Source organism: Lactuca serriola, chromosome 8, assembly GCF_051521515.1.
Source record: "Lactuca serriola cultivar US96UC23 chromosome 8, Lser_US96UC23_V15, whole genome shotgun sequence".
Taxonomy (NCBI): domain Eukaryota; kingdom Viridiplantae; phylum Streptophyta; class Magnoliopsida; order Asterales; family Asteraceae; genus Lactuca; species Lactuca serriola.
The window spans coordinates 79,535,383-79,547,678 of NC_136415.1; the positions used below are offsets into that span (position 1 = coordinate 79,535,383).

Genomic DNA, 12,296 nt, shown 5'->3' on the forward strand with positions numbered 1-12,296 from the left:
GGAATTAATTTAATAAATAATAAAAGAATAAAACTTAATAAATTAAAGGCCATTAACTTTTTGATTTTAGAAATCTACAAGCAAACTTTCTCTTGATCACGTTACACGGGTGCACTACAAAAATTAGCGGTTTGGGTACATTTCAGCCCTTTCAGTTAAAAGAATTACAGAAAAGTACTTGCGTTTTCAGTTTTCAAACTTAGAAATTAGAATGACTTCTACAAGATATTACACCGAGAAAGCAATTATTATTTGATTATTTAGTTTTTAAAACAATTAAACAAAAAAATAACAATAGAACAAAATAAAAACAATATATTGTATGACACATGCTTTAATAGAAAGAGTAAAAATAGTATTAATAAAATCCCATATTATAGGATGGTTTTACTTCTCACACGCAAAATAAAAAACTGGAATTTGAAAATTAACCTAAACTTAGTAATGTATATCTACTAAAATTGGGTAGTTGGTAACTAAATAGTGCCTTTAGAATAATAAAACGTATTGCCAAATGATTATTTAATTTTGATTATTCAAATCGTTATAATTTATTTAAATATGTATATTCTTAGAGCACCCATAATAGTATTTTTTTTTGAATCTTTTTATGACATTTAAGCACAATCCATTAATTTAAAAAATCAAAATTTCTTTAAAATATGAAAAACTATTTCATCAACTTATATAAGAGGACCTACCAATTTTGTTTATAGAAATTTATTGTTGTTTGTAGAAGTTGTATATTTAAAATTTGGTTGAAATTTCATAGGACCCAACACAATCATAGAAAAAGTTTATTCTAAGAGCCTGCAAATTTACAAAAAGTATTTGGAAAAGCTTTTGGATTGAATAAAGTTCAAGAATATTAGTTTTTGAATAGAATAGAAGTTTTAAAACATTTTTATTTTGAAAAAAATATGAAAAGCTACGTCAATGTTGTGGCAGTAAAATTTTCAACAAGACATGTAAATTTACAAGCTCTTTATATAAAAAATTTCAATCACTATTGTTGTGGATCCCACAAATATTAATGAACTGTTAAATAGACTATTTATATAAAAAAGGAATAACTTGATATAAATAAAATTAATGGGTCACAGTTAGTTAATGTATTCTAAGCTTTTGGATACACGAGTTTGTGCTTAGTTATCCAAGAAAACTTAACTAGACTATTGTTAGTGATCTTTATTCTTTAGGGAGTCAGGGTGTAAAACCTTAAACGTTAGGGGTGCAGAGTGTAAGTTGTGCAGTGATATTAACAGAACGATTTTAATCATAAAACTACCTGCAACGCAAATCAAACCCCTCTCCTTTCTCTATAGATTTCCTCTCTGATCATGGCGACGGTTCCTCTCGAGCCTATCCTCCATCATCATCACTGGCGGGAAACCTCAAAGTCTCCAATGGAATCTGAAAAGCATAAGCAATCTTCCCTGAATTACACTTGGAAGACAAGGAATTGTTTGATCGGAAATGGCGCCAAACGCTGCAACTTCAGGCCTGTTAGTTCCAGGGTTATGAAAACTACCGTTAGAGCTTCTTCTAATAGCTCAGCTGCTGAATTATCTCTTTCCAATACATCCGACTCCGATAACGTCATCTTCCACAACACATTTCCATTGCAATGTATCGATAAGGTTAGTGAATCACTCGCTCTATATAAATATATCTTCTTGCTCTTTTTTTGAATCAAAGTTGTGATCCATGAAATTTGCATCGTGCTTTTCGATGCACTGGAAGTAGTTTTATTTTATGTTTCCGAGGTGCATGGAATGAATTGTTGCATAAACTGCAAGTACAGAGAATTTACAATATTATCAAATAAATTGAACCGAATAGAAAACATATAAAAATGATCACCATTTGTTAGTGTTAAGTGTTCTATATCATATACAGGTCGAAGGAAAGATATTAGTCAGATTAGATTGTGGAAAAGATGAAGAGAATTTGCAGCTTGTTGTTGGATGCAATCTTCCAGGGAAATGGATTCTTCATTGGGGAATTAATTATGTTAACGACATTGGCAGGTTTGCTTCACCATGTAGTGAGGTTCTTTCTTCTTTTTGGCTTTGATTGTGAATTTCATTACTTTCAACATGTTCCCAAATAGAAACTAAGATTAGAATCTCTCTCATTATCAAGATCATGATCATTTTTACAATTCAATGTCTGCAGTGATTGGGATCAGCCTCCTGTTGAGATGAGACCTCTAGGCTCTATTCCCATTAAGGTATTGATGATTTCTTCCATTCATTATCGGTCACATGCTCATATTATATGTTGCACCCAATCTTTTTAGGAATATGCAATTGAGACCCCTTTAGAAAAATCAGTGGAGAAGGAAGCAGGGTTCATATATGAAGTGAAGATCGATTTCAACACCAGAAGTTCAATTTCAGCAATAAATTTTGTATTAAGGGTATTACTTTTAGTTTCTAATTGTTATTAATTTCATTTGTTATATAAATATCTGATTTTGCGATGTGGTTGGGAAATGTATAATGATTCAGGATGAAGAAACTGGATCTTGGTATCAACACAAAGGGACAGATTTTAAGGTGCCTCTTACAAATATATCTAATGAAGATAGCAATATTGTAGAAACCAAACAAGATTTTGCCATGTGGCCAGGTTGTGAAACATTTTTATTCAATGCCAACATTGATCTTAAAGCTGATATTTTTTCTCATTTTCTTTTATTTCCACATTTGTTACTTCTATTTTAATCAAAGCAGGGACTCTGGGACACTTATCTAACATGTTGCAGAAATCTGATGGTGGCAATTCAAAAGAATCTACACAGAAGAGGAACCTTTTTTATGAGGAATATGACATTGTAAAACAATCATTGGTTGATAACTCCATGAGTGTTTGCATAAAGAGATGTCCCGAATTTGTTAATAATCTTCTGCATATAGAAACTGATATTCCTGGTGATGTTGTTGTTCATTGGGGTGTATGCAAAGATGAGAGTAAAAAATGGGAAATTCCAACTGGACCATATCCAGATAAAACATCAATATTTAAGAACAAGGCTTTGCAGACTCATTTACAGGTATATATATATATATATATATATATATATATATATATATATATATATATATATATATATATATACTCATGTCATTCATACTTGCATTGTTTTCAAATACACAATGCTAATTGCTATATGTTGTTTGCAGAAAAAAGAAGGTGGATGTGGGTGTTCTGGATTATTTCCACTAGATGCAGGAATTGAAGGATTTCTTTTTGTGTTAAAAGTGAACAATAACACATGGGTAAACTGTATGGGAGATGATTTTTACATACCCATGTCAAATGAAAGAAACTTTAAGAAACAAGAACATGTGGAAGAAGAGAATGTATCCAAAAGTGTGAAACTAGATTCTTCACTAGATGTTTCCACAAATACAGACGAATTAATCAATGAAATAAGACACCTGGTGATTGGCATTTCCTCTGAAAAGAAACGAAAAACAAAAAGCAAAGAAACACAAGAAAACATTCTTCGTGAGATTGAAAAGTTAGCTGCAGAAGCCTACAGCATTTTCAGAAGTTCCATTCCATCTTTCAAAAAGAAACCGGAATCGGAATCCAAAGAAGCAGAACCCGATTTGAAAATAAGTTCAGGAACAGGTTCAGGTTTTGAAATTTTATGCCAGGGATTCAATTGGGAATCCCACAAATCTACAAGTTGGTATTCAGAGCTACAAGATAAAGCTGCTGAGCTGTCATCACTAGGGTTTACCATTGTTTGGCTACCTCCACCTACAGAATCTATCTCCCCTCAAGGCTACATGCCCAAAGATCTTTATAATTTGAACTCCAGGTATATATACTTTCAAAACATTTTTATCAAAAAAAGAAGAGGTGTAAATTTAATTACTTTTTAGTCATATAATTTTGATGGATTTATCAGGTATGGAAACATTGAGGAATTAAAGTCTCTTGTGAATAAATTCCATGAAGTTGGTATCAGAGCTTTAGGTGATGCTGTAATAAATCATCGTTGTGCACATTCCCAGAATCAAAATGGTGTTTGGAATATTTTTGGTGGGCGTTTGGATTGGGATGATAGTGCAGTTGTTGGTGATGATCCTCATTTCCAGGTACTATAAAATATAAATACTTTTAGTAGTTTTTGTGTATATCTTTAAATCTTGAAATTTACATTATCTTTTTGTAATAATTTGAACTTATAGGGTCGAGGAAACAAGAGTAGTGGAGATAATTTCCATGCTGCTCCAAACATTGATCATTCACAAGAGTTTGTAAGGAAAGATCTTAAAGAATGGTTATGTTGGCTGAGGTGAGTTTTCTAGTTTTTAAAGATTTTTGTTTTTGTAAGTGTTTAATGAATGTTGATATTTATAGGAAGGAAATAGGGTATGATGGATGGAGGCTTGATTTTGTGAGGGGATTTTGGGGAGGTTATGTAAAAGATTACATGGATGCAAGTGAACCTTATTTTGCAGTTGGAGAATATTGGGATTCTTTAAATTATACATATGGTGAAATGGATTACAATCAAGATAGCCATAGACAAAGGATTGTTGACTGGATTAATGCCACTAATGGAACTGCTGGAGCCTTTGATGTCACTACAAAAGGAATTCTCCATTCCGTATGTATTTTCATTTTCATCATATAATATATTTCTCATGCTACTATTTATATAATATATCATATAATATTTATACAAATATAGGCACTTGAAAAACATGAATATTGGAGATTATCCGATTCCAAAGGAAAACCGCCAGGTGTCGTTGGGTGGTGGCCTTCTCGTGCTGTTACCTTCATAGAAAATCATGACACCGGTTCTACACAGGTATCGATTTTAAATAAATTATGGAAAATAAAAATGCAATATGAGTAATAATACATATATATATGTTGATGTTTTTGTGTAAAAGGGTCATTGGAGATTTCCAGGTGGAAAGGAGATGCAAGGGTATGCATACATCTTGACTCATCCTGGAACACCATCGGTTTTCTATGATCATATTTTCTCTCACTACAACTCCCAAATATCTACACTCATTTCTATCAGGAATCGCAACAAAATTCATTGTCGTAGCATGGTTAGTATCATAATATTTGTTTTTTTTGTTAGATTAGATGTAGGTGTTGTTTGGGATGACTGGAATGGAATGGTTGATTCCATTGGAATGAATTAGTTTTGTTATGCCTGGTGGAATGGAATGGAATGGAATGAAGATTTGGAGTATAACATATATTATTTTTTGATGTAGGTTGAAATTAGCAAGGCAGAAGGAGATGTTTATGCAGCAATTATTGATGAAAAAATAGCAATGAAGATTGGACCAGGCCACTTTGAACCACCTCAATCTGGGCCCCACCAATGGTGTTTGGCTGCTGAGGGCAATGATTACAAGGTCTGGGAAGCTTTATAAACTCATGCTTATTAATATGTAAACACATGTTTTTGCTCAAGTATATACGACACATGTGACAAAAAAATAAAGGAGATTTTGGGTATAATACACTAGTGTTATATATTGCAAGAAGGGAGAATATGTATTTATACATTTCTATATACTAATAATTATTGTTACTTATCTAATGGTCAACACAGGTTCTAGATTTATGGCATGTCCAATCAGTTAAACATTTTAAAGTTTAATGAATAATTAAACATGTCAATATCTAAAATATTATTATTTATTTATTTTTTATTTCTGTATCATTTCATAAATATTTAAATACTATGATACCAAATAAATATGATAATTAGTTGTAACGCCGGCAAATCCGGGCTAGTCAATTAGAGGCAATAAGGGTCGAAAACGATTTTTCGACAATAGAACAAATAATCTTAACCAAGTTGTAGTATATGTCACAAGGTTTCCGTACATATAAAGAACGCCGAAATCTGAGTTATAACGAAGAAGTTATGACCCATCGAAGTTTCGCGACGGAACCGGCACGACATCGGGAAGCGTAAATAGTGAATTTACTATAGAGCGAGCTTTAGCCTTAGCGATATAAATGAAAGTCGTAGAATATGTTAAACTAAGAACATCGATAAAAAGAACGCCCAAATCTGACTTCGTATGAAGAAGTTATGATTTTTCGAAGTTTCGGACTAGCAGTGTACAGTCTGAAATTCGAATATTAGATCGAGCGGTTTTTAGCCGACATGACTTAAACGAGAATCGAAGATCTCGTTGAGAGTAGCGTAACGAGAAAAAGATGGGCGAAAACGGATGTCGGATGAAGAAGTTATGAGGATTTAACGGACCAATCGTGTCCCGGCCCGTTAATAATATAAAATTTAAAATCGAGCCAAAATTAGCCGATAAAGTCTAAACGAAAGTTGTAGAGTACGTTCCCACCTTCGCGTGGATATAAAGAACGTCAAAAACGGAGTTTGTATGAGAAAGTTACGAATTTTTAAAGTCGGAGTATGAAAATGCGAAACCTGGTGCGAGACTGATGACGTGGCGCGTTGTGGGCCGTCCGATGAAGGTCTCAGATCTCGATTCGGATCATGCCACGAAGCCTCGCCCTACGCCCCGCATACCCTCGGTTCTTATCCGGTCCGAAGTGGCTAACAGCTGGAAGCTCGCTGGCACTCTTATCCGATGGCTACGCCCCGCGTAGGTCCGAGGTACGCCCAGCATACCGAGGCCTCGCAGGGCTGTAAAAGGGGGCCGAGATTTCTTCATTTTTCACACCAAAATCACGTCTCTCTCTACAAGCTTTCTCTCTCTAAGTGCTATAAATTCCCCTAAGCCCTAGTTAAGCCCCTTAGCACCCTAGGGAAGCCCCGAGTCTCCCGGAGTCCCGAGAAAAAGGAGTTTTTCGGTTTCGAAACGCTGCTCCAATAAAGTTCCGGTTTTCGATAAAATCCGCTGTAAGTGTGCTACGCTTACGCAATTTTTAATATAGCTTTCAAATAATTATAGGAATGTTATTAGGTCCTTAAAATAATTATTTGGGCTATTATTATGAGTTATATTGAGTGTTATTAACGCTTATATAATAATAATAATAATAGTCAGACTATTTAATTTGTCGCGGTTATCGTTAGACTAAACCCTAGTGGTGTTGGTACTAGGTTTTATCGAAGGAAAATCGTTTTGAGAGTATCGAAGCGTTGTCTGAGTGCTGAGTCATCACCTTTCAGGTGAGTGCATGGTCCCCTTCAACTTACGCATAGATATGAAGTATTTACTGTGTGCTATGTGTGCATATTGTCTGTTTGCTTGTTGTCTATGCTCGGTGAAAGATTTTATACATGTTTTAAATGATATATGTATTTTATATCTACGAAAATGTTGGGGTAAAACATGGGTAGATATAATAGATGAAATATGAGTTGGACGATGAGTTGAGAGGTGCAATAGAATTTTATAAAGCATAAACAAAATCGGTCTTTTCTGGCCGTGAAAATGGGGATGTCACATTAGTATACTCTCATACTAAAAAATAGATTTTGCCAAAAATAACTAAATGGCACACCCAAGTTTCAAAAAAATGACCAAAAAGACAAACTTTTCCTAAAGTGACGGATGAGTCTGCAAATGAGTTTTTGCAAACTTATCTTTTCGTATTGCGAACTAATGTCATGTGTCAAAAAGACAAAAGCAATGATTTTTTTCATAATTTTACATATGTTCATAGTACATAACATCAGTATGCATCATCCTTTTTGTGGCAAGTAAGGATCTAAAATTCTATTGCAATGTTTTAAAGTTTCTGACATAATATATTTTGTTCAAATTGTTATTTCTAGGATATAACAATTTTTTGTTGTGCATTTTGATCTTTGAAAATGTATAGTTTCACAATGCATGTTGCTTTTTGTGATTTTTGGTTTGATTGTTTGTGAGAAATCATATAAATGTTGATGAAAATGTATAGTTATTTACAATTTTGCAGTACAAGCCACTACAAAACTTTTGATATGAACAATTTTGATGTGCAAGACACTGCAAAACTGTTAATGATAGGTTTTATGTGATTTTAAATTATAGAAGACCATTCATTGTTTTGAAAAATACAACTTTTTGCAGTATGATCCACTTTCTGAATGTCCACATAAATAAATTCATAATGTGTAACATCCCACTTTTCAACATAAATTTTTCCTTTTTATTTATTAAATAAAAAGTTACAAAAATGATCACTATGGTTTGTCAAAAGTTACAAAGCTAGTCTCTGTTGATTATTTTTTTAACGAACATGGTCCCTGTGGTTTCCAAAAGTTGCATGAATGACCATTTTTACTGACGCCGTCACTGTTTCTCCGTTAGTGTAAGAGTATTTTGGTCTTTTCAAGTAGCAACCATAGGGACCATTTATGTAATCTTTTTTTTATATTTTATGTTTATGAGTTTGTGACTTTTCCACCCTTTGCTTTTTAAAATATCACTTTGAACCTTTCACTTTGAACTTTGAAAAATGTTATTTTCACCCTTCCATTTTCTAAATTTTTGTGTTTAACCCTGTATTATATATAATTTGATTTTTATTAATAACTTTCATTCGTTAATCTAAAAAACTATTTTTACGTGTTTATTTTTATATATTAGTCAGTATAATTCAAGGTAGTCAATGTTTCGACGTTAATTTAAAATTTTTCTTTTGTTAATTTCTTTTTAAAAAAATTACATGGTTTTTTTATAAACTTTTCGGTTTAAATTCGAGTTTGTCTACGTTTCGATGTAATTTTTTTTTGTGTGTTTAACTTTATGTGCGTTTCCTACGTATGAGACGGGTCACATATAATAACTTTCGTTTGTTAATTTTAAAAAATGTATTATATTCGAGTTTGTTTACGTTTCAATGTATTTTTTTGTACATTTTTGTGCTTAATTTTATATACATTCCTATGTATCATTCGGGTCACACATAATAACTTTCGTTCATTAGCTTTAAAAATGTATTATATTTGAGTTTGTCTACGTTTTGACGTAACTTTTTTCACGTTTTTTTACGTATTAGTATAGATTCGAGTTCGTCTACATTTTGACGCAATTTTTTTATTATTATTCGTGCTTATTCTTATGTACGTGTTTTTTTAGTCAAAATGTAACTTTTATCAATACAATCGTCAAAATTCAGCTTACAAAATTCAATGCTTATAATTATGCAGGAACATATATAAAAATAAGCACCAAAATGTACAAAAAAAAATCAAAACATAAAAAATAAAGAAAAAGAAAAACTCAAATTTATATCGACACATGCATAAAATAAGTAAGTAATATTTTTTTTAAGTAAATGAACGGAAATTTAAATAATAACAAACGTATAGTATGTGACCCGAGTGATACGTATGAAACGTATATAAAATTAAACATGAAAACTTAAAAAACTATATCGGAACATAGACAAACTCGAATTTAAACCGACAATTTAATAAAAAAAACATGTAACTTAAAAAAAGAAAAAAGAAATAACAAAAGAAAGTTCTAAATTAAAGTCGGAACGTTGATCACCTTAAATTATACCAACAAATATATAAAAATAAGCACATAAAAATAGTTTTTTAGGTTAACAAACGAAAGTTATTAATAAAAATCAAATTATATATAATACGAGATTAAACATGAAAATTTAGAAAATAGAGGGGTCAAAGTAATATTTTTCAAAGTTCAAAGTGATATATTAAAAAGTAAAGGGGTGGAAAAGCCACAAAATCATAAACATAAAATATAGAAAAAGTTACATAAATGGTCCCTATGGTTAACCATAGTCACAAACTCAATCCCTACTACTTGAAAATACCAAAATACCTTTACACTAACGGATGAACAGTAACGACGTCAGCAAAAGGGCCATTCATGCAAGTTTTGGAAGCCACATGGACCAAATTCGTCAAAAAAATTAGTAGGGACTGACTTTGTGACTTTTGGCAAACCACAGGGACCATTTTTGTAATTTTGTCTTTATTAAAATATATCCGAGTATAATTACAATATGTGGAAAACATGATGTGAATGTGCATGTGTACAGTCGAGCATTGCCCTTCTCACGATCCGAATAAGTACATGAAAACATTTGTAATCAACTGGGTAAGCACGAAGCTTAACGAGATCCCCAAAATAACATATACCACAATAAATATACATGCATACAAACAATGGCTCACGACCTTTCACCAGTCTACCGATTGAATCATGAGCTTTCGTCGATCCACCAATAATACATGTATTTAGACTTATGGCCTACCTGCCATTTAGTCGTCAACACTCGGGTCTACAAGCTCCCGACCTATCGTCGTTCCGCCACCAACCCCTAACTTAAGCATATCAACATTTACGCATATGTAGACTATACTTTCGGCGCTACTAATACTTGCACATATAGACTATACTTTCTACTAGCTCTACATCCTAACATAGATGGATATGCATTCTAACACATAGCATAATGAGATAACTTACCTAGAAAATTACTCAGACGATTAACAACTATACGGAGGATCCAACTGGCGAGCAGCGCACCTACCCTATAATAATATAACTTATTACTTTCTATGGCAATCTGGTTATGAAATTAGGTTGTTTACTAATCCCAATGAATATTGAAATATCTATCAAATAAGGAACAACAAGGTAAGATCATATCGGAGGTAGGGTCTGTTTGGTATACAAAGTATACTGTTTGGAAATTCCACTTCAACCACCTTACTAGATCTAGCCTAAACATCATTCCTGTAAGTAGATCAATCAATATTATGAATGGAATTACTGATAAATCTTATCTATACATTCATAATAACGATTATGAATATAAATAGAAGTTACACTTAAAGCCTAGTAAGTGCAGCTTAACTTACAAGAATTTCTAGCGAAAACCGGGAAGATTGCAGACGGAACTTCGACCCGAAAGCTTCTATTTCTCCGACACTCTGATACCTCCAAATCTCGCTAGAAGGAATTCCCCTGTAATCCCAAAAGTCTCCCAAAAAACCCTCGAAAGTCGTATCTGTGAGAGATAGAGAGATCAGAGATTAGTGTGTGGAAATGAGAGAGGTTTGTAGTTTAATTATAGGTTGATTTTGGGCAGGGTGTGCCGTTCCTACCTATCAAGCACGTCGCGCCTAGGGTAGGTACGAGGGTGGCTCCGGTCTAGCCACGTGTCGCATATATATTTTGCCGGTAAAATCGTGAATCCTTAAAAAATTCACATATCTATTTTGCATACGAGCTCCATTTTTGACATTATTTATATCCATGTGTAGCTATAGACAATTAATATAACTTTCATTTAGACTCTGTCGGCTAATTCTCACTCCATTTTAAAGTTAATAGTCTAAGAAGATTACACTGCAAAAGACCGTGTAAAATGTATAAATCTTTCATACGGACTTTGTTCTTGATGTTCTTTATATTGATGGATTAGTATTTACGAGATCTTCAACTCTCGTTTACATTATTTCAGCTAACACTCAACCAATCTTAATTTTAATTTCTATGCCGCATACTATTTCACCGAAATTTCGAAAAATCACAACTTCCTCATACGAAGTCAAATTTAGACGTTCGTTATATGCATGCTTTCACTTTTATGATTACTATGACTTTTGTTGAGATTACTTAGGCTAATAAACAACATATCTCCGATTCGCTTTTTACAACACACTGTGTCGTATAAGGCTGAACGCGAAACTTCGAAGAATCATAACTTTTTCATACGAAGTCGAATTTAAGCATTCTTTATATCTATGGAAACATGTATATGATGATTATTTGAGATAAAAAGTAATATATTTCGACTTCGAATTTTATAAACAAGCGTTTATAATAAATTCTATTGTAAGGTGAAAACGAGGTGTTACAACTCTCCCCCGCTTACAGAGATTGCACCCTCGAAATCCTACTCCTAGCGCACCTTAAGATAATTTATATACATAATCTTATTGGAGTTATCGTGATCAAATTGTGATCTAGCCGACGTTGCTGCATTGATATTTCCCATAAAACTTCGTTTTCTACCTTATATGTACCCTAGACTCCTTGCAAAGTCTTCCAAAACTGGGAATTTGTTGATCTCGACTTCCAGAATTTATACTTCACTATTGACGATCACCTTTAGACGAAAAATGTTGATTTGTTCCTTTGACTAGGAACACCGTCGACTTGTTATAAAGTCAATAACTAGAGAAATTTATCTACGACATCATAACATAATCCAATCATCACTCTTTCTTGGTATCTATTTATCAAGACATATCTTTGATACTTAAACTTGTGAGGCTACAATCGATTCGTGACGCTTAACCTATGTAGCATTATTGTTAAAGTCTAGTCGTC

The 12,296-nt window shown here is 32.9% G+C and overlaps 1 protein-coding gene across 1 annotated transcript; it reads left to right on the forward strand.

Annotated features, from left to right (window-relative positions):
• The first annotated feature begins 1,301 nt into the window (after positions 1–1,301).
• On the forward strand, positions 1,302–5,617 carry LOC145069928 (alpha-amylase 3, chloroplastic-like). The gene is made up of 13 exons (XM_079016866.1): positions 1,302–1,640; positions 1,900–2,030; positions 2,179–2,233; positions 2,303–2,422; positions 2,514–2,634; positions 2,739–3,058; positions 3,189–3,835; positions 3,926–4,115; positions 4,209–4,315; positions 4,381–4,630; positions 4,715–4,837; positions 4,923–5,090; positions 5,262–5,617. Exons 1-13 carry the CDS (start codon positions 1,341–1,343, stop codon positions 5,421–5,423), a joined length of 2,694 nt encoding a protein of 897 aa, XP_078872992.1. The 5' UTR covers positions 1,302–1,340; the 3' UTR covers positions 5,424–5,617.
• Positions 5,618–12,296: the final 6,679 nt, after the last annotated feature.